At 58.9% G+C, this 18,530-nt stretch overlaps 1 protein-coding gene across 1 annotated transcript in view; it reads right to left on the bottom strand.

Annotated features, from left to right (window-relative positions):
- Positions 1–109: 109 nt before the first annotated feature.
- Positions 110–18,530, bottom strand: part of SKI (SKI proto-oncogene) — an 88,848-nt gene continuing 70,427 nt past the window's right edge. The window contains exons 2-8 of the mRNA XM_017882476.1: positions 10,764–10,985; positions 6,643–6,768; positions 6,345–6,460; positions 5,640–5,902; positions 5,152–5,444; positions 3,432–3,662; positions 110–3,099 (exon numbers count right to left, since the gene is read on the bottom strand). Of these exons, the coding sequence (XP_017737965.1) occupies positions 2,911–3,099; positions 3,432–3,662; positions 5,152–5,444; positions 5,640–5,902; positions 6,345–6,460; positions 6,643–6,768; positions 10,764–10,985 (1,440 nt within the window). The 3' untranslated portion in view covers positions 110–2,910. The remainder of the gene's footprint in view (positions 3,100–3,431; positions 3,663–5,151; positions 5,445–5,639; positions 5,903–6,344; positions 6,461–6,642; positions 6,769–10,763; positions 10,986–18,530) is intronic.

Consider the following 18,530-nt stretch of genomic DNA (forward strand, 5'->3'; position numbering starts at 1 on the left):
GGTGGGGGTGGCCGGGGCTCGGACCCACAGGGAGGAGGGTGTCACATGGGAAACACACATGGGTTTCTCTGTCTCCCCGCCCCCCAGCAGGAAAGCATTTTTTTTTTTCCTCAGTTAAAACAGCCCAGAAAACAAGACGACTCTCAGGTAAGAAAAGAGTTTCTGAAAAGGACCCAGCATATACATGTATAATACAACGGTGAAAAGGAAAAGTATTTACAGGTGAACTGTTTTTACATTGGCTAGTTCTGTACGAAAAGCAGACATTACGTGTATGAGTTAGCTGCTCCAGAGATATGAATGTTATTGCTGTTGTTTTTCCCTTCGTTAAAAATCTTCTTTCAGTATAGAAATATAATGAGAATTAAACTGAATACAAAATCACTTAGATGAAGGGCCTCACACAGAGGAGTCAGCAGCCCACGCAGCGGACACCTCTTCCCCTCTTCTGCTGAAAGGAAACTGACTTGCACCCGTGCCAAGGGAAGCCAGGCACGCACCCCTCGGGGCCTGGGACCCCCGTCCAGAGCGGCCCTGCAGCCACAGCTGTCTCCTCAGACTCAGGCCCCTGAGGGTGGCAGCGACCCTGGCGAGGTGTGCCAAGAGCTGCGGGAACCGCCTGGGAGGGTCCCCAGCTCCAGTGGCTGGTGCAGGGAGGGCCTGCCCGCGTCCGGGTCCCACTGACCGCACGGGCCTGGCAGCTGCAGGAAGGGGTGGGCCCAGGTGACACTGGCTGGACGCTCCCAGAGCCGAAGTGGGGAAGGGCTGCCACTGCAGACACAGCGCTTTCCGTTTGGGGCAAGACGGGGCGGTGGAGGCGTGGACCCAATGGTGACCATCAGGATGGAGCAAGGGCAAGGAGAGGCTCTGGCCCAGACAGAGCTTGCAAAAGTTCATCTCCCTCTGGGGTGTAAAAACTCAAAGCAAACGGAGCAAACCTGGTGGCCCCGGGGACGGGGCAGGGCCTCTACCTCACTGTGATCTTCGACCTGGCGACAGGACAGCCACACAGAAGCACGCCAACACACTTAAAGCTTTGCTCCAACTAAATCGTTTAGTTTCCCTTGAAGAAATGACTGAAAAAACGCAACTCTGCTAGAACAAGGCTAAAAACAGCATTCTGCGTGTTGCGTAACAAAACCGACCCTTTACAAGACACGGTAATAATGCCCGCTGACGGATCTACCTACGGCAGAGGTGTGGAATCCATGCACACAGATAGAACAACCGCAAAGAAAACAAAAGCAAAGAAAAATCCAAACAAACGCTGCATATACATGATGTCCCTTTTGCATTGCACTTTAGAAGGGGTGGGGGGCTTCAGCAGCAACCAAGACCCCCCTCAGTAAACCAAGGGCAAAACCCTGCAGGCAATTCCGCCACCCAGACGCGAGGGCTCAGCAGTCTCTGGTCTTTGCTCGTCACTGCCCCGAGGTCGTCTGTACCTGGGCGAGTCATCTCCACCTTCCGAGAGCGCGTGCAGCTGCCGTGGGTGTCAGAACGGATTCAAGCAAAGAACTCCGGTAAGATCTTCTTATGTAAATAAATACCGTAACTGTAGGGTGGGTAGCCGCCTCTTGTCTACTGGGAAATCATTTTTCAAGCTTGGGCATAAGAAACCTTATACAATTTGCATAAACAGGTGAGAGTAAACGAGATTATTTGGAATAAATGCAAGGAACTTATTCTGAGAGTGGCAGATTCAGTCGCTACTGAAGACAATATTTTGGGGGTAAAAAGACACGAGTCAGGATTTGCTGTACAAGATGCTGGAAGGCACAGAACGACCCCGAAGTTCAGCTTTTGCATTTTCGTTTTCTTGTGATTCCCTTGTTCAACCAAGCACCAGAGGGGTTTCTAAGCACTCGAGCACTTAGGATTTGACTGCTCTATAAATCGGTAAAAACCTCAGTTCACTGGGGAATAGAAAGGGAAGGTTGGTGACAAAGTGCAGTTCTAAATATACGTTTAAATGAACCAACAAAAAAAAAAAAAGAAAAATTGAAATAATGCTGTTTTGTTCCAATGCTGCAGCCTCAGTCCCAAAATGAAGGGAGCGATGTTTGCCGAACTGAAAGGATCGCCCGGTCAGGCGGCACGTGTGCCCGGAGGGGCTGAGGGTGTGACCGCCAGCCACGGTCACCACCTGACGCAGGTCAGTGCCTCGTGGTGGAGGAGCCTGGGCAGAATCACGGGGTGCAGAGGAGCCGAAGACCGTCCCTTCAGCTCTGGGGCAGCTCCTGTGCGGCTCTGCACCACCTGGTACCCGTGGGGGCAGCGCTGGCATCGACGGCGACATGGCAGGCGGGGTGGGCGTAAGGCGGGCAGTGTTCAAGCTCATCTCGCACGCGGCACTGTCCCTGCTCTCCCTGGCAGCAGCAGGAAGACCTGGGTCCTTGTCGCTGAAAAAATAGACTCTGAAGAAAAAGCCCTGCTGTCCTCACGCAGCCGCGGGCAGATGAGCTGTGATGGCTTCCCGGGGGGGAGGGTGGGGCGGCCGCCACCCCCACTCCGTTGTGGGTCTTCAGATGGCGTTGTGTGTTGGGGCTTTTAAAAGTTAGTCATTTAAAATGTGTTGATTTTCTGAATTTCAAGTCTCCTTACTGGTTTTAAATAGCTTATAACAAAAGTGTAAATGTTAGAATGTTCTAGTAAGCAGAGGACCAGCATGCCGCCGAGCTGGCCCCGTCTCCAGCTGCAGTTGGGGGACACGGCTTGCTCACTTGAACTTGGCCAGTAGAAAATTTTGCAGTGGATTCCAAAACTACATGGTTACAAACACTCGCTTGGTAATAGGCACAGTAAGACGTTGTGCTGTGTGGGCGGGCTGCAGGGGCGCGGCTGGGCAGAGCTGCACCGCCCAGCCGCGCCCCCCTGCACCCGCGTTGTCGGCGGCGCCAGGCACGGAATCTAGGGCTCCAATTCCGCAGCGCCCTCGTTGCCCGCAGCCTCGGGGCGGGCCCGCGGCCACAGCTGCTCCTGCAGCTCCTTCACCACCTTCTCCAGGTGCTCCCTGGCCTCGCGCTCCCGCAGCAGGTCCGCCCGCAGCTGCTCCCGGTCGGCCTCCGCGTGCTGCAGCTTCACCTGCAGGTCTTCGATCTGAAAGGGAGCTGCGTGGTTAGCGTCTGCTCGCTACCCTGCCCGGGCCGACGCTGCTTCCCCCACTGGAGGCTCCTGCACCGCTCCTGTGCCTCCCCCATGCCACGTGCCGGTCCCTCCTCCACCTGCCAGGACACAGGCTCAGGAGACAGGACCCAGCAACCACCCACCCTGTGCCCGTCAGGGCGGGCACTGAACATGGTCCCAGCCCTGGATTCTGCTCCAAGGCCTTTCCAGCTGGGCAGCGCTGGCCACCAGGCCCCACGGTGGCCCCATGCGGTCTGGGCTCCACGCCCGCCGTGCCACGTGCCTCAGTCTCCCCACCCGCATACCTGGGCCGAGTACTTGGCGCGCAGGCGGCCCGCCTCACAGCCCTTGTCGCACACCCGGGCCTGCCGCGCCTGCTCCAGCTCCCGCTTCAGGCGCAGCCGGGACTCGTTGGCCTCTTTCATCTTCTTCTCGTTCTCAGCGCGGAGACGCTCAATCTCTTTCCGCAGGTTCCGCTTGGCTTCTGTGGCCTCCCGCAGCTTCTCCTTCTTGGCCACGCGCAGGAACTCCAGCTCCTGGGGGCCAGGGACGGCTCAGGGTCACCGCCCAGCCGGTCTCAGCACCGCCCCCCAACCATGGCCAGCAGCCCCCAGCCCGCCCCGTGGGGTCATCCATCTGGCAATGTGCCCTCGAGCCCCGCCCCTAGTGCCCCATCTGTGCCCAACTCGTGTGGTGCCCCCACCCCACAAAGGCTTTTCAGACCCCCATCCTGAGTTTCTGCCAGGCCTACGGCAGCTGTGCTAGACCTGGGGGCCTGAGTCAGTCACACTTGAGGCTGCAGCAGGCCCTCCCCTGACATCCAGGGCCATGTTCCCCTTGGGGGCAGCCAGCCAAGGAGGCCCCGGCTCCCACCAATGTGAGGAGGGCAGCCTCAGACATCGCACCATCTGAGGGCCCTGGGTCTCTCCACGCGGCCAGATGGAGACATCCATCCACCGGGCGCCTCCACAAGCCCCCTGCCTCCCCATGAAAATATCCGTGTGACTCACACCCCACGCTGCAAACACACCACATGAATATGCATGTGGGAAATCACACCTCCAACCAGAATCAAGGACAACAGTGGTGGGGGACGCGCTGGGGCGAGGGACTGGCACGCGCAGGGGGGCACGTCGACAACCCTGCAGCTCTGAGGGCCGACGGGGTTGTGTTGTGCTAAAGCCCACGCCGTGGAAGCTGCCAGACACCGCCGAAGTGTGAATTTAGCGAGGCTGGGGCCGGGTGAAGGCCGGGCCACCCGCACACCTCTCTCCCCAGGCAGCCCTGCCTGTGAACTGCGCCTCCCTCAGTCAGAAAGAAACCTAAACAACGTAAAAGGAGGCGCGAGACCGGAGCTGCAGCGTGAGAACCGTGAGGCAGAGCCCAGAGAAGCAGCGTGTGCAGGTGGGGGTGTGCGCGCAGGCCGAGCCCTCTCCTTCCTACTTGGGAGGCCTGGCAGGAGCCACCTTCTGGAACACCAGGCTTTAGGAAGCACACCCCTCACGCCTGTGTTTTGCAGAAGCCAGGTCTTGCTGGCGGAGCGCGTGAACACCCACTCCTGGAGCACACAGACCAAGGAACTGTCCCCGTGCAGCTGCTCCCGACTCTTTCTGCCACTAAAAATAGACTGGCCTTCTTTATACCAGAGGAACACGGCTACTTCCTTGGTGGGGCCACCACGCAGGGTGTGTGATCCTGATGGGGAAAGCTGTGGTCAAGCCAAATGCAGGGGCCTCCTGGGATGTCCATCGGCCTGGGGACACTGAGGGGCTCACCATAGCCAGAGCTGCAGCTTTCGGGAGACAGACCTCCAAGGTCCCAGGCAGGCCCACTGAGGTGGAGGCGGAGAGGAGCACATGGGGCAGCCAGGAAGGGAGGAGGCATCACTTGTGCCCGTTCACCTAGTGGAGGCTGTGCCCACTGCCCGCGCCCTAGACCTCCTAGCGCCACCCGCCCTGCTCACCTGGTAGAGGCTGCGCTCACCGCCCGCACCCTGGACCTCCTAGCGCCACCCGCCCTGCTCACCTGGTGGAGGCTGCGCTTGGCCTGCAGGGCCGCGCTGAGCTTCTCCTCCTGCTTCACGCGCATCTTGACCACCTCATGCAGGAACTTCTCTTTGGCTTCCTTGGTGTCCAGGCCGCCCTCCAGCGCCTGCCGCAGGTGCTCCAGCTCCGCCTCCAGCCCACTGGGGGTGTCGGCAGGGGCCGCGGCATCAGGGGCGGCCGAGGGCAGGGCACGTGCGCCCGGGGAGCCCAGGTCCTTGGCGGAGCTGGATGAGGTAAAGGACGGGGAAGAGAGCGAGGACAAGGAGGAGGTGACTGAGGAGGAAGCAGAGACAGAAAAGAAGTCACGGAAGTGCCCGGCAGCTCCACATCAGGGAGACGCGCCGCTCCCAGAGGAACCCGTGAAATATGGGGCCACCGGAGCACCCCCCAGGCGACCGACCCCCTCAGCCGGTGCCACCCCCACAGCCCACGGCCCACAGGGAGGCACAGAAAGCGACTCACACGTACATTCCTCCCTGCTTTCCACTTCCACCTCGGCCTCCGAGTCCTTGTCCTCCTCTGGGGCAGCCACGGGTGCCAACGTCTCTGGGGCTCCTGGGGTGTCCACAGTCAGCTTCCGCTTCCGAGGCTGGGTGCAAGTGGCGAGAGGCTCGGGGGCCCGGGAGACGGCGGCAGTACATGGAGGGCTGCTCACAACCTTCTGCTGGGCCGGCGGTGCGAGGGCCACGTTGGGGGCCACAGCTGTCTCAAAGCTCTTGTAGGAGTAGAAGCTGGAGAGGCAGGCGGGTGTCGGGAAAGTGCCTCTGTCCCCACGCGCCACCCAGACCCATCGTGGTGCACACCCGCTCTGAAGGTGTTAAAGAGGAAAGACTTTCTCTCCCAGCTCTGATTCTTAAAGCCAAGCTTTCAGTTCCTAAGAACCCCTAAGTATTTTCTACTTGCTGGGTCTCTCGCACAGGCCAGACACAGGCCGACCATCACATCAAGAGGCTGCGCCCAGCAGACAGGACTCCACCCACGACTCCACCCAGAACAGGGAACTCTCTAGGTGTGCTCACCCTGACGCCAGCCAAAGGAATCAACACAAATTGCCCTGACCAAAAGGCGGCAGGTCTGGGCACCCAGCCTGCAGAAACACGGGCGCGTCCGCGTGCACAGCCCTCGTGGGGCCTCCCCCGGGGCCAGAAACACCCGTGAACGGCGCCCACTCACCTGTCTCGGATGAGGGCTGGGAGGTGTGGGGAGAGCTCCTTCTCACTCGCTGACACCGCGGGGGACCAGGGTCGGAAAGCAGAGAGGCGCTGGCGAGGGTGAACACAGCCCAGGCTCTGTCGAGAGAGAGTCGTCTGTGTGAGTGACCAGGAGAAAAGCCACTTCATGTCCCCGAGGCTGTGCCGGGTGCCAGCCCTCAGTAGGGGGCAGACAGCCGCCAGCCGCTGGGTCTGCCCAAGGAGAAGGGCCCCGTACCCACCACCCACCACCCCAAGGACCCTGACAGGCCCCACAGCACCTTATTGGAAGAGCCGGCCAAGGTCCGCAGCCAGCTGGACGGCTTGTCCTTTTCGGAAGGCGCAGGGGACTGGGAAGAGGTGTCATCTGTTTTGGGTCTTATGGAGGCCGGGGGCTCAGAGGAAACCTGCGATCAATGAAAGGCCTTGTTGGCAGGCACACCTGGTTCCCAGGGCATGGTCCCTCCACCAGCCCCGTGGCCAGCATGGCAGTCAGAGCCCCAGGCACTCTGGCCATGAAGGACCCTGAGTGGTGCAGAAGGCAGATTCCAGGGCACCCCCCAGGAGGCCGAGTCCACTTTGCATAAAGGCCCTTGGGTCACGCGCAACAGGTGCATGGAGGCTGTTCTGAGGAACAGGTCATCTCCGAGAGAACAGAGCAGACCCTGTCCTGCCGTTCCAGGTGACCTCACCCACAGCTGCAGCGGGTTTGGGATGGAGAACCAAGACCCACTCTCCCCTTCCACAGCAGCTCAGCCTGGCCCGGAGTCCCTCGTCCTTCTCCTGCCAAACCCCTTTCCAAGAACCCGAGTGTGTTCTCAGAGGGTGCCCATGCTGGGCACTCAGCTCAAACAGCCACAGCGCGGCGAGAGCCACTCACGACAGATGCGTCTGGGAAGGGCAGCTGCAGCACAGGGGTGGTTCGCGAGAAGGGGACACTGTGTCCCTGTGGGCCGCTGGCACCGGTGCACTGAAGAGTGGGCATTCTGGCTCCCCCCTCCCCACAGGAAGGACACATTTTCAAAACGAAGGACACCATCCCCGAAGGAGCCTTGGTCTACAGGATGGCACCACACACACCTTTTCCTCGTTCCCTGCCAGCCCCGCTGCTGGAGAAAGCTTAGTGAAGGTGCCCGGACCCAGCCCACCCAGAACCAGGTGGTGTGTGTCAGGTACCCAGGCACATCCCCCAAGAACCAGTGAATGATATGGGCTGTGTGCTGGGGCCTGAGACGGTACATCCAGCCTCAGGCAAACATGAACTCCCCCAGCCCTGTGGCTGGAGATCCCTGAGACATGCTGCCCACAAGGCACAAATGAGACCCAAGGTCTCTTCCCAAGCACAATCACAGGGCAGTCTCTGTACGATGCGCCATTCCTCTACTGCCAAAGACCCCACAGGACAGCACAGAGTTCCCAGGGCAGCTGGTGCCAGGTCTGCACCACGGGCCAATGCAGAAGAGGCCACACAGGGCAAGGAGCCCTTCACGGGGTGAGGTCCCACTCACTCTGCTGAGGCCAACCTCAAGCGGAGGCAGCACAGTCGGGCGGTGGGGGCGCTGCCCTTGCCCTCAGCCAGGAAGCCTTGGTGGACAGAGCACACTCAGGGCCGGGGGCTCTTCCCACCTCCAGGACTCCAGGAGAAGACGCGGCATCAGGAACCAGCCTCCTGGAGGCAGCAGGGACCCTGCTTCCCTAGGGGGAAGATGGGGCACAGGGCAGGCTGTCTATCAAAGTGCCTTAACTACGGGGATGGAGGGCCCTGGGGGAAGATCTGGCCAAAGCCTATGGCCTCCCCTGTAGAACGTGCACCTACCCTGCAGCCCTCAGGGAACAAGCAGGGTGGGGCCAGGGGAGGGGCGGGTGCCTGGCTCTGACCTGGGCCCAAGGGAGGAAGGTAAGTGTCCGGGCGCACAGGGCCGCAGACGCAGGAGGAAGGTAAGTGTCCGGGCGCACAGGGCCGCGGACGCAGGAGGAAGGTAAGTGTCCGGGCGCACAGGGCCGCGGACGCAGGAGGAAGGTAAGTGTCCGGGCGCACAGGGCCGTGGACACAGGGCAGGCAGCCCCTGAAGGGGATGGTTTTTTCCAGACACTAAAATAGCTGTTCAGGAAAAAAGACTGAAAATAGCCCCTCTCTGTGGTCGCTTTCGGGGGGAAGTGAGTGTTGGTGACGTCTGGCGGAGGCCCTGACCGCAGGGTGCTGCGCCTGTGCCCAGCAGGGGCGGGTGCCATCCTAGCGGCAGCAGAACCCCTTCCGGAATCATGCGGACCCTCCCAAGAGGCACAGAAGGCCGAGGACACCCAGCTGGGTGGAGCTTCCTGTATAAGCAGCCACTGAAGCGGGCGCGGAAATTCGGCTCAGTTCTCACCCGGGGAAAAGCCACAACAGCTGGCGCTGACTCCGGGAGACTCAGAGACTCCTTGAGGGGAAAGAGACACCTCAGGCCACCTCCATGACAGCCAACGTCGGAGAACACGGCTCTGTCTGGCGGGGCCCCAGCAGCTGCCCTGTGGAGGTGGCGGGAGGACCATAGGCCCAGGACCCCGATCCCCATCCACTCAGTGGGGGTGGCCGAGGACTGTGTGGATCTGGAGGGTTGAGGCAGATGGGCTCGGGACCATCCTTGGGGCCAGGGAGGCTCCTGGTCTTCAGGGGGCCAGGACGAGCCTTCGGAGACATGACTCCGTGAAGACCCCGGCTCCTCATCAGGCACTGGGAGCTCTCTGCAGCATCACGAGAAGAATGTGTAAACAGAAGGTGTCTGCGCCCTTGTGGGCCGGCTGGAGGAAGTGACAGTCTCAGAGGGACTGTCACCTGAGCAGTATTGGTTTCTCAAAGCCCACGGAAGCAGACAGCCGTCTTCAGGCCTGGGATGCCACCCGCCCTACCAAGGCCCCCGGGGGCCCCAGTGTCAGCTGTCGGTCAGGAACAAAACCACACCCAGTGACAGACAGCTGAGTCTTCCTCTGGGAAGAGCAGCTACAACCACTGGCCTCTGGTGTGACCCTTCTTGGGGCTTCAAAACTGGCCCCTGGAGCCCACAGGCCACGAGGCAGGAGCACGACTCCAGACCTGACACACCAAAGCAATGGGGCTGGGCCATCCCAAAGCCCTTCAGGCCACTGTCAGCTTGCACAGCAGAGGCCAGCCAACACACTGCGCTGCCCCGCGGCCACTTCTCCTCCTGGGGTCCTTCCCCACACCCTGACAACGACCAGGCAAGCTACCTGGCCAGCAGGCACCCGGGGAACGAGTGTGAGCTTGCACCCACATGCAGGTGCCGCCCCCCTGCCAGGGCAGGGCTGAGGAACAGTGGGCCCAAGGTTGTGGACACCCTAGGCCCTCTGACGGAACAGTTCCTGCCCAAAGCCCACAGGACCTATGCAGAGGTGGTGGCCCAAACAGGTGAGGAGCTGGCAGTGGCTGCCTGCCCAGAACGGGGCAGCCACAGTATACTGCTACAGGCAAGCCAGCGGCTCCCCATGGCGGAGGGGTGTCCCAGAAAAGCCGCTCTCCAAAAATGCACACCCCACCCTCGGGGGCTCTGCGTATCAGGCCTGCAAGGTGCCAAGAACTGAGAAGAACCATCAAGAAGGCCTTGGGACCCTTTCCTGCCTGATATGTGCAGATGCTCAGGGCTCAGAGCGAAATACTGGCCCATTCCCTGCAATGAGGAAAGGGAGTTTGAAGGTCACAGAACTGCCATCTCCCTTCCCCAGGCCCCTGGCTCAACAAGACTGGGGGCTGCTTCTCCTGCCAGATCCCACAGGGTCCAAACACACAAGAGCTCAACCCCCGAGAGCAAGGAGAGGCTCCATGTCGCCTACCCTGGCAGGCAGGCTGGAGTCCTGGATGGCTGCCGAGGGAGACGCCGCAGAGGCGGACGGCGCTGAACCCGAGACTGAATACAGCAGCGGTTACAGCTGGCCTCCGTCCCCAGGCACCTGAGCCACCCCAGACAGGCTGAACCTAGTCTGCACATGTCCTAATGACAGCTCCTCCCAGGGCACCGAGAGCCCGGGTGGTCAGCTCAGCCACCTTCCCCACTGTGGCCTCAGCACCTCTCACTTCCAGAGCCCGTGAGGAGGACATGGGCACCAGCTGTGCCCTGCCCGCCCGTGTGGTCCCGAGGCAGAGGCGGTCACTCGTGTCCCTGAGCTGCTGCCCAGAGCTCCGGCCCGCTTCTCCACACATTGAAGCTGAATGACAGGGCTCAAGGCCACATCCCTGCCCTGCTGGTCACTCAGTGCTGACGGTCGTTGCCTCGAACCTTCTGGGGACACTGGGGTTTGAGTCAACCTTTGCTGAGAGGATTCACACCCCAAATCAAGACAACCACACATAGAGCCTGCTGTGAACCTCCATGACCACCCGGCATCCACCCACCCTGGGCTCACTCACAGGCACCAGCGGGCAAGGCTCCACAGGACGACAGAAGGCAGATTCCACACCAGGACCCCCCCAGGGCAAGACTCTGGGGAGGTGGTAGTGAGTGGTGGGCAGGGAGGGGCGCACAGCAGCACTCATGATAACGTCTTCCTCCAACACAACTTCCTCCAACCACAGGGGGGACTTCGGAGAGTGGAGAAAACCAGTTTCCTGTTCAACTTGCAGCCCAGCGACCTGTCAGGAGGGCACCAGCCCCAGTCACCCCAGGACCCCAATGTCCAGTGGCCAGATGTACCCCCATGAGGGGCACAGCATGTATCTGGCTGAAACAGACATTGAAGCCTCTGTGGCGTCAGCTTCACATGTGAACAACGCACAGTGGCAGAGCGGTTGTGCACCCCACAGGTCAGTCCAAGGGCCACCGCCAAGCTCTGTGGGTCAGGCTTCTGTCTCCACACCTGCACGGACACTTGGCCCACGACCACCTGGTGTTAAAACTGCATCCTGGTGCGGGGATGGGCCACTCTACGCCCCAAGGCCTGCTGCACAGCACAGCCCGCCCTGCAACCCCTCCCGTGTGTCCCGCTCAGTGTCTTCTCCTGCCAGGCTGCAGCCATGAGGTCAGGGGACCCTCCAGGGGAATGCACACGCCACATGGAGAGGCCAGTCTCTGACCCACTCACGCACAGCAGGCAGGCCCAAGCCTCCTCTCGTCAGCATGCAGCGTCTGCACCCAGGCACAGCTGCCACGACGGGAATGGGGGGGGAGGAGAGATGTGTGGCCAAGGGCCGGGAAGTCCTGTAGATGCAAATGCTGCCTCGCAGGGTGAGTCTGTGAGCGCCAATTCATCTCTGTACAGGGGCCACCGGCCTGTGGAGGGGATGGCTGCCACCAACATGCAATGCTATGGAGTGCCGCAGATGTTGTAGGTACCAAGAAGTCTCCAGAAGCTGCTAGCCACAGTCCACATGGCAGTGCAGCCCTGGGGCCACAGCAGGTGGAATGGCAGGATCACCCACAGCAGGTGGAGCGGCAGGATCACCCACAATCCAGGTTCTGTGGCGATCGCCTGTGCTGGCGTTCTGACATTCCCAAGAGGCTGCCCGCAGCGTGGTGAGCGGGCTGGGTGCTCAAGGTCCTGCCTGCAGCCCTGCTCCCGAAGTACACGGCCCAGCAGCATTCTGCTGTGGTGAGCTTTTCAGTGTGGCTGAAAACCCGTCTGCTATTCCTTAAAAGGATACAACCCAAACTTCAGCCGTGGGCCCAGCGTGGTGGCTCATGCCTGTAATGCCAGCTACTTGGGAGGCTGAGGTGGGAGCATCTCTGGACCTCGAAAGGTGGAGGCTGCAGTGAGTTATGATCCCACCACCGCACTCCAGCCTGAGCAACACAGCAAGACCGTGTCTCCAAACAAACTGTGGTTTTCAGAACATCTTGCCACATTCTTCAAGTGGAAGACAGCCTATGCCCACACCAAGAGCCTGGGCGGGTGCCTGGCACCTCAATTCAGCATTTCCAAGGGAGGCCACCGATTCTCACCTGCAGAGGCCACAGGCCCTGTAACCAATTCTCACCTGCAGAGGCCACGGCCCTGTAACCAGTTCTCACCTGCAGAGGCCACAGGCCCGGTGGGAACAGCACCGTGTGCTCTCATGTCCCTCGCTGCAAAGACGGTTTTTGTGCACGGCCTCCTTAAACATTTCCCAGAAACCATTTCCCAGACTGAACCGTCTGTGGAGCCGAGGCTGCGAGGGTACGTGAGGGTTTTCATAGCAGGAACGCAGCGGCCTCAGCCCAGACCCCCGCCCCCACAGAAGTGCTTCGATGACACCAAAGCACAAGGAACAGACAGAAAACAGAACAAGGCTTCCCAGAAAACAATCATGACATTTTTGTGCTTCAAAGGACACCATCGAGAAAGCAAAAAGACAGCCCACAGGATGGACGGGAAAACGTGCAAACCCGGTATCTGACAAGGGACCAGATTCAGAACACATGAAGAACTCTGCAAGTCAGCAAGGAAAACACAACACACAACCCCATTTCCAAACGGGAAAGAACTCAAGTAGCCACTTCTCCAAACAGGATGCCAACATCCAGTAACCACACGCAAAGCTGCCTGACACCATTCACTGTGGAAACGCAACCACACCACAGGGAGACGCCGACTCAGGCCCACCACGATGGCTTCAATTGGGTTGGTTGGTTGGTTGGTTTTTGAGACGGAGTCTTGCTCTGTCACCCAGGCCGGAGTGTAGTGACGCGATCTCAGCTCACTGCAGCCTCAACCTCCCAGGGCTCAGGCAATCCTCCTGCCTCAGCCTCATGAGTAGCTGGGACTACAGACATGTGCCACCATGCCCAGCTAATTTTTTGTATTTTTTGTTTTTCTAGAGCCAAGGTTTCACTTTGTTACCCTGGCTGGTCTTGAACTCCTGGACTCATGTATGTAATCTGCCTGCCTCGGCCTCCCAAACTGCTGGGACTACAGGCATGAGCCACTGCGCCCGGCCTAGAATTTTTTAGTTTGGACAAGTGTTGATAATGACATGGAGACACAGGGACCCCTATGAACTGCTGGGAGGAATGTACGATTATTTTGCTGCTGTGGAAAACAGTCTGGTCGGTCCTCGGAAGCTTAACACAGTTACATCGCCCAGCAATTCCAGTCCTCGGCGTACACGCAGGTTACTGAAAATACACGTCCACACGACAGTTTGTGCACGAGTGCTCACAGCAGCAAAGTGGAGCTGCCCAAGTGTCCGGGGACAGATGACGGGATAGACAGATTGTGGTCTATGCACACAACGGAGTATGACTCAGCCATGAAAAGGAAGGAAGGAGCCTTGGAAATACTGTGCCAACACCAGACACAGCCACACGTGGCCCGGACACACAGCCACGTGTGGCCCAGACACGGTCACATGTGGCCTGGACACAGCGTAACTCGTGGCCCTCATATAGTCACATGTGGCCCAGACACACATACAGTCACACATGGCTGAGACACAGTCATGCATGGCTCTCATACACACAGCCACGCGTGGCCCAGATACACACAGTCACATGTGACTCTATGGAATGACCAGGACAGGCCAATCACCAAGATCAGTGTCGGATGGGGTATGGGACCTGGAGAGTGACGGGTCATGTGTATGGAGCTTCTTGTTGGGCGTGACAAAAATGTTCTCAACTTCGATGATGATGGTTAAACCATTAAACTATATTCTGTGGAAGGAAGAAATTTTATGGTATGCAAATTATATCTGAATACAGTCTTTTTTTTTTTTTTGAGACAGAGTCTCACTTTGTCACCCAGGCTGGAGTGCAGTGGCGCGATCTCGGCTCACTGCAAGCTCCACCTCCCGGGTTCACGCCTGCCTCAGCCTCCGAGCAGCTGGGACTACAGGTGTCCACCACCACGTCCGGCTAATTTTTTGCATTCTTAGTAGAGATGGGGTTTCACCGTGTTAGCCAGGATGGTCTCGATCTCCTGACCTTGTGATCCGCCTGCCTCGCCCTCCCAAAGTGCTGGGATTACAGGCGTGAGCCACCATGCCTGGTGAATACAGTCTTAATTTTAAAAATCTATTAAAAAAACAAAAATATGAGAGTGAATTCTTGGTTGAAAGCCAAACTGTCGAGGTGAATGGTTTTCACCACAGCACGGCCCTCAGAGCAAGAGAGGATGAGATGCCTGCGAGATAGAGGGGCGCTTGGCTGGCATGGAGGAGCCAGAGGGGTGTTCGGCTGGCATGGTTGCTGCCGCGACAGGGAAGGGCAGCTCCTGGCACAGGGCTGCCACATTGGCACACCTGTGTGGACACACAGGACACCAGGAAGGTTCCAGGTTTGAGTCTTTAGCACCTGTCTGGGGTCAGGCAGCGCTTATTTGCCACAAAGCCCATAGTGCAGCTTTACCTCTGGAAGCCTAGTTTTTCACCTTCTAAACCCCATCAAGAAAAGAAAGCTCCATCTCAGCCAGAGGCCTGACATCCAGTTTAGGGAACATTCTGGTCCCTGTCACCGAGGCCATCCCACAGAGCCCTGTCACCACCCTGAGGTCAAGTCTCCTTTTCAGAGGGGCCCCACTGGGTGGGAGTGGCCTCCACCCCAGGCACAGGGACTGGCAGTCATGATGCTGTGGAGGGTGGGTCCTGCCCTGCTGGGGGTGCTGCCTGGCGCAGACCCCAGCCCAGGTGCCAGGAGACTGGCAGATGGGGGCCTGAGGGCCCTGGGAGAGCAGGTGGCTCTCGGGGAGACAAAAATGTGAGAAGCAGCTAGAGCGGGGAGGGCCAGGCCCCCAGAGGCCTCCCTGCCATGGGGACAGACGTGCATAGCCACCCCCGGCAGCCAGCACCTCCCACAGCTTCTGGGCAAGACTGAGGGGCTGGTATCTACATGGACCCACGTTCAGTGGAGGACGTGACAAGGTGGCCCTGGATAAGGCCCAGTGTGGCAGCAGGTGGGTCTGGGCTTACAGGTTCCCTGAGACAGCTAACCGGCTCAGGGGAGGAGGAGACGGCACGACGTGGTCTTCTTCCTGCCAGAGAGGTCAGGTTGGTCTCTGGAGCCCGCATCCCCGCTCATGGCAGGCACAGCCCTGAGCCCCACCTGGGTTTGCTCAACAAGGGCAAGACACAGGTTCAGACAAACCCCACAGCCAGAGATGCTGCCCATGGCAACAGGCAACGCAGCTGTGCCCGGGGCCCCCTGCGACCCCTTGTCCCCCAGGGTCATACCCCTTCCCACGGCACCCCCAACCCGACTCTGTCCAACCCTGCTCCCCACCGTGCCCAGACACCACCAAGGTGACACTGACAGCTCTGTGAGTCCTGTCATTATCTTGCTGGCCACTAAAGAAAGAAGGTGGCCTCCAGCCCCCAGCCATGAAACAACTCCTGGTCTTGGGGGCTGGAGCCAGGAGCTCCTCGGAAAGGTCAGGAAGGACCAAGCCGCCCCACCAGTCCGCAACAGCACACCTGAGGGTAATGAAGCCCTTTCACCAAAGCGACAAGAGCAACCTGAAAACCACGCCCAGGAATCTCACAACACCGTAACTTAGAGACTAAATTTTAAAAAGAGTTCCTATTTTCAATAGGCAGTTTTGGTTTGTTTGTTTTTTTTGAGTCGGAGTCTCGCTCTGCCGCCCAGGCTGGAGTGCAAAGGCGCGATCTCGGCTCACTGCAAGCTCTGCTTCCTGGGTTCATGCCATTCTCCTGCCTCAGTCTCCTGAGTAGCTGGGATTACAAGCGCCTGCCACCGCACCTGGCTAATTTTTGTATTTTTAGCAGACACAGGGTTCCACTGTGTTAGCCAGGATGGTCTCGATCTCCTGACCTCATGATACACCCGCCTCAGCCTTCCAAAGTGCTGGGATTACAGGCGTGAGCCACCGCGCCCTGCCAATAAGCAGATTTTAATAAGGAATTCAGCTACTAAGTAGTATTTCCAAGTTAGAAAAAGTAACTGCAGATTGAGAACTCAGATATGACCAACATTTCTATCACCCACAGATTCTGGGTGAAGAACAGTAAAACACAATTTTATCACATCAACCTCGCTGAGGTTCCCTCACCCACAGAGAACCAGGGCCCAGGGCAAGGCAGGTAAGAATGCCCCCAGGTTGTGTGCGGTGACTGCAGACCGGGGACTCGGCCGGAGCTTGGGGCAAACAGGGACAAGGGCAAAGCCTGCCACGCATGGGGGAGGCCAGGGAGAGTCGGGGCTCTGGATGGGGGCAGCCATTCCCTTGCTGAGGGAAGCAGCCACACAGCAGCCTCATGGGCACTGAGTGCCAATTTTGTGATTTTCACGCCATTTAGCAGGTCACCAGATGAAACCTTTTCTAGAAACGTCGCCCTGCCCAGCATCAGGCCTTCCTTAGACCTCTCCATCCTGGGTGTGACTCACAGTCAGGCTCAAACCCCACGGGCACCGGTGAGAGGGAGGCTCTGGAAGGCCCCACTCAGGGTAAGAGGAAACTGCCGCACCTATCACATTGGCTTCTCAGGACCACCCCGAGACCCTCGCACCTTCCTGCACGACATCCTTCCAACATCTGAGACAAGATGAGCACCCCTCAATGTACTGTGCACCTCAGAAACCACGAGGAGCCTCTGAGGCCACAAATTAAAGGAGAAGGAAAAACCCAGAGTGGCACCCATCCCATGACCACCTTGCTGCCTGGACCACCATGGTGGCGCAGCGACCACTGACTGCGCTGGAAGGAACAACGCCGAACCCAGGACAGATGCCGGGAACCCGCAGCCACAGGACTGCTCATCCGGCACCGAGTGTCAAGGCGCCAGTTGAAGAAGCCAGGAAATGGTGGCTGGGACAGGTAAGTCAGTCTCAGGCCGGGCAGCAGCCACCAGACCCAAGAGCCCTGCACGGGGATCCCAGACAGAACAGTGCCCAAGAACAGGGGCAGCAGGAACACGACGACACGCAGCTTAAAGCAAGACACAGGGGAATGAGAAGGAGACATTCCAAACACTAGGGAGATACCAGATGCTCGAGCAGAACTTTCCAGAATAAAAACAGTTCAAAGAAATCAAACGCAGTCCAGAGAAGAAGAGAGCACAATGGTGGGGACAGACGCGCAGAAAGGAGGGCGGCCAAGTGTGCCTGGAAGGAGAGGGCAATGCAGGAGAACCTTCCAGATCTGGTGGGGGCCTCGCCCTGGCTTCTCATCTTCAGAGGAGCGACAACAGCAGGCCCCAACCCTTGGCTGGACGTTCCAGACCCGAGAGCAACACCACGCAGGGTCCGTGCCTGCTCCCCGAGCACGCCGGGCAGCCACCCAGGGCCATGCCGGGGGATCCCACCACGAACCTCAGGTCTGACGTGGTGAGTCCCAACCGCCAACAGAAGCAATAGAAACAAAAGCCCTGTGGGGGCCAAAGCCCTGCTCCACACGGCGGCCTGCCCCACTCAGTCCTGAGGGTGACCCCAGCCCGGCCCACAGCAGGTCCCTGATGAACGTCTGCTGGATGAAGGGTCACCCCACTGCTCAGTCCTTCAAAGGGCACCCAGGGCAGCCCACTGTGGTCACCCCACTGTGGTCACGCAGCACAGCTCAGAGCTTCTACAGGCAAAGCCCCACCCCAAAGCCTGGACAAACCCCCAAAGCATGGGGTGGACTGTGCTCGCCTACGTGGCAACTCCTACATGGCAACTCCCAGCTCTGACCAGGGTGGGGAGGCGCGGGGACCCCTCTCTGGGGACTGGCAGAAGCTCACGCTGAGGCACTATGGAGACAAGCCCTGCCGAGACCATCGCTGTCTCCTCCAGGTGCACCCCCAAATACCCTCACTCAGGAATCGGCTCAACATGTGAGCTATGGGCCTTCTCTGAAGATTTCACAGTTCAAGAAATTATAAAGCTATTTTTGTAAGTCCCATTAATATTTCACACATGATAATTCGCATTTCATATTGGGGTTAAATTAACCTATTTTCTGATTATTGTGGCACAGAGGAAACAGATTGAATCTGCAAGCCAACCCCAAGCCCCAAAATGAAGTGAGAACACCAGCTTTAAAGGTTCACTTGGATCTTTCTTTCGTTTAAGTAGGTCATCTTTGCTGCTACTTTGACGCTGTTGATGACAAAAAGCCAAATCTTTCCAAGGAAACCAAGTAGCAATTAGTAGCGCTCCTCGGGGCCTTGGCACTGGCCCTCTTCCTCATGCCCCAGGGGGCCCCCCACAATGCCAGAGCCAAGGGGCGTCAAAACACAAAGACCCAGCCAGGGGGGAAGGTGCTGGAAGGAGGG

This window comes from Rhinopithecus bieti, unplaced genomic scaffold (assembly GCF_001698545.2).
Source record: "Rhinopithecus bieti isolate Rb0 unplaced genomic scaffold, ASM169854v2 scaffold_13351, whole genome shotgun sequence".
In the NCBI taxonomy this organism is placed as follows: Eukaryota; Metazoa; Chordata; class Mammalia; order Primates; family Cercopithecidae; genus Rhinopithecus; species Rhinopithecus bieti.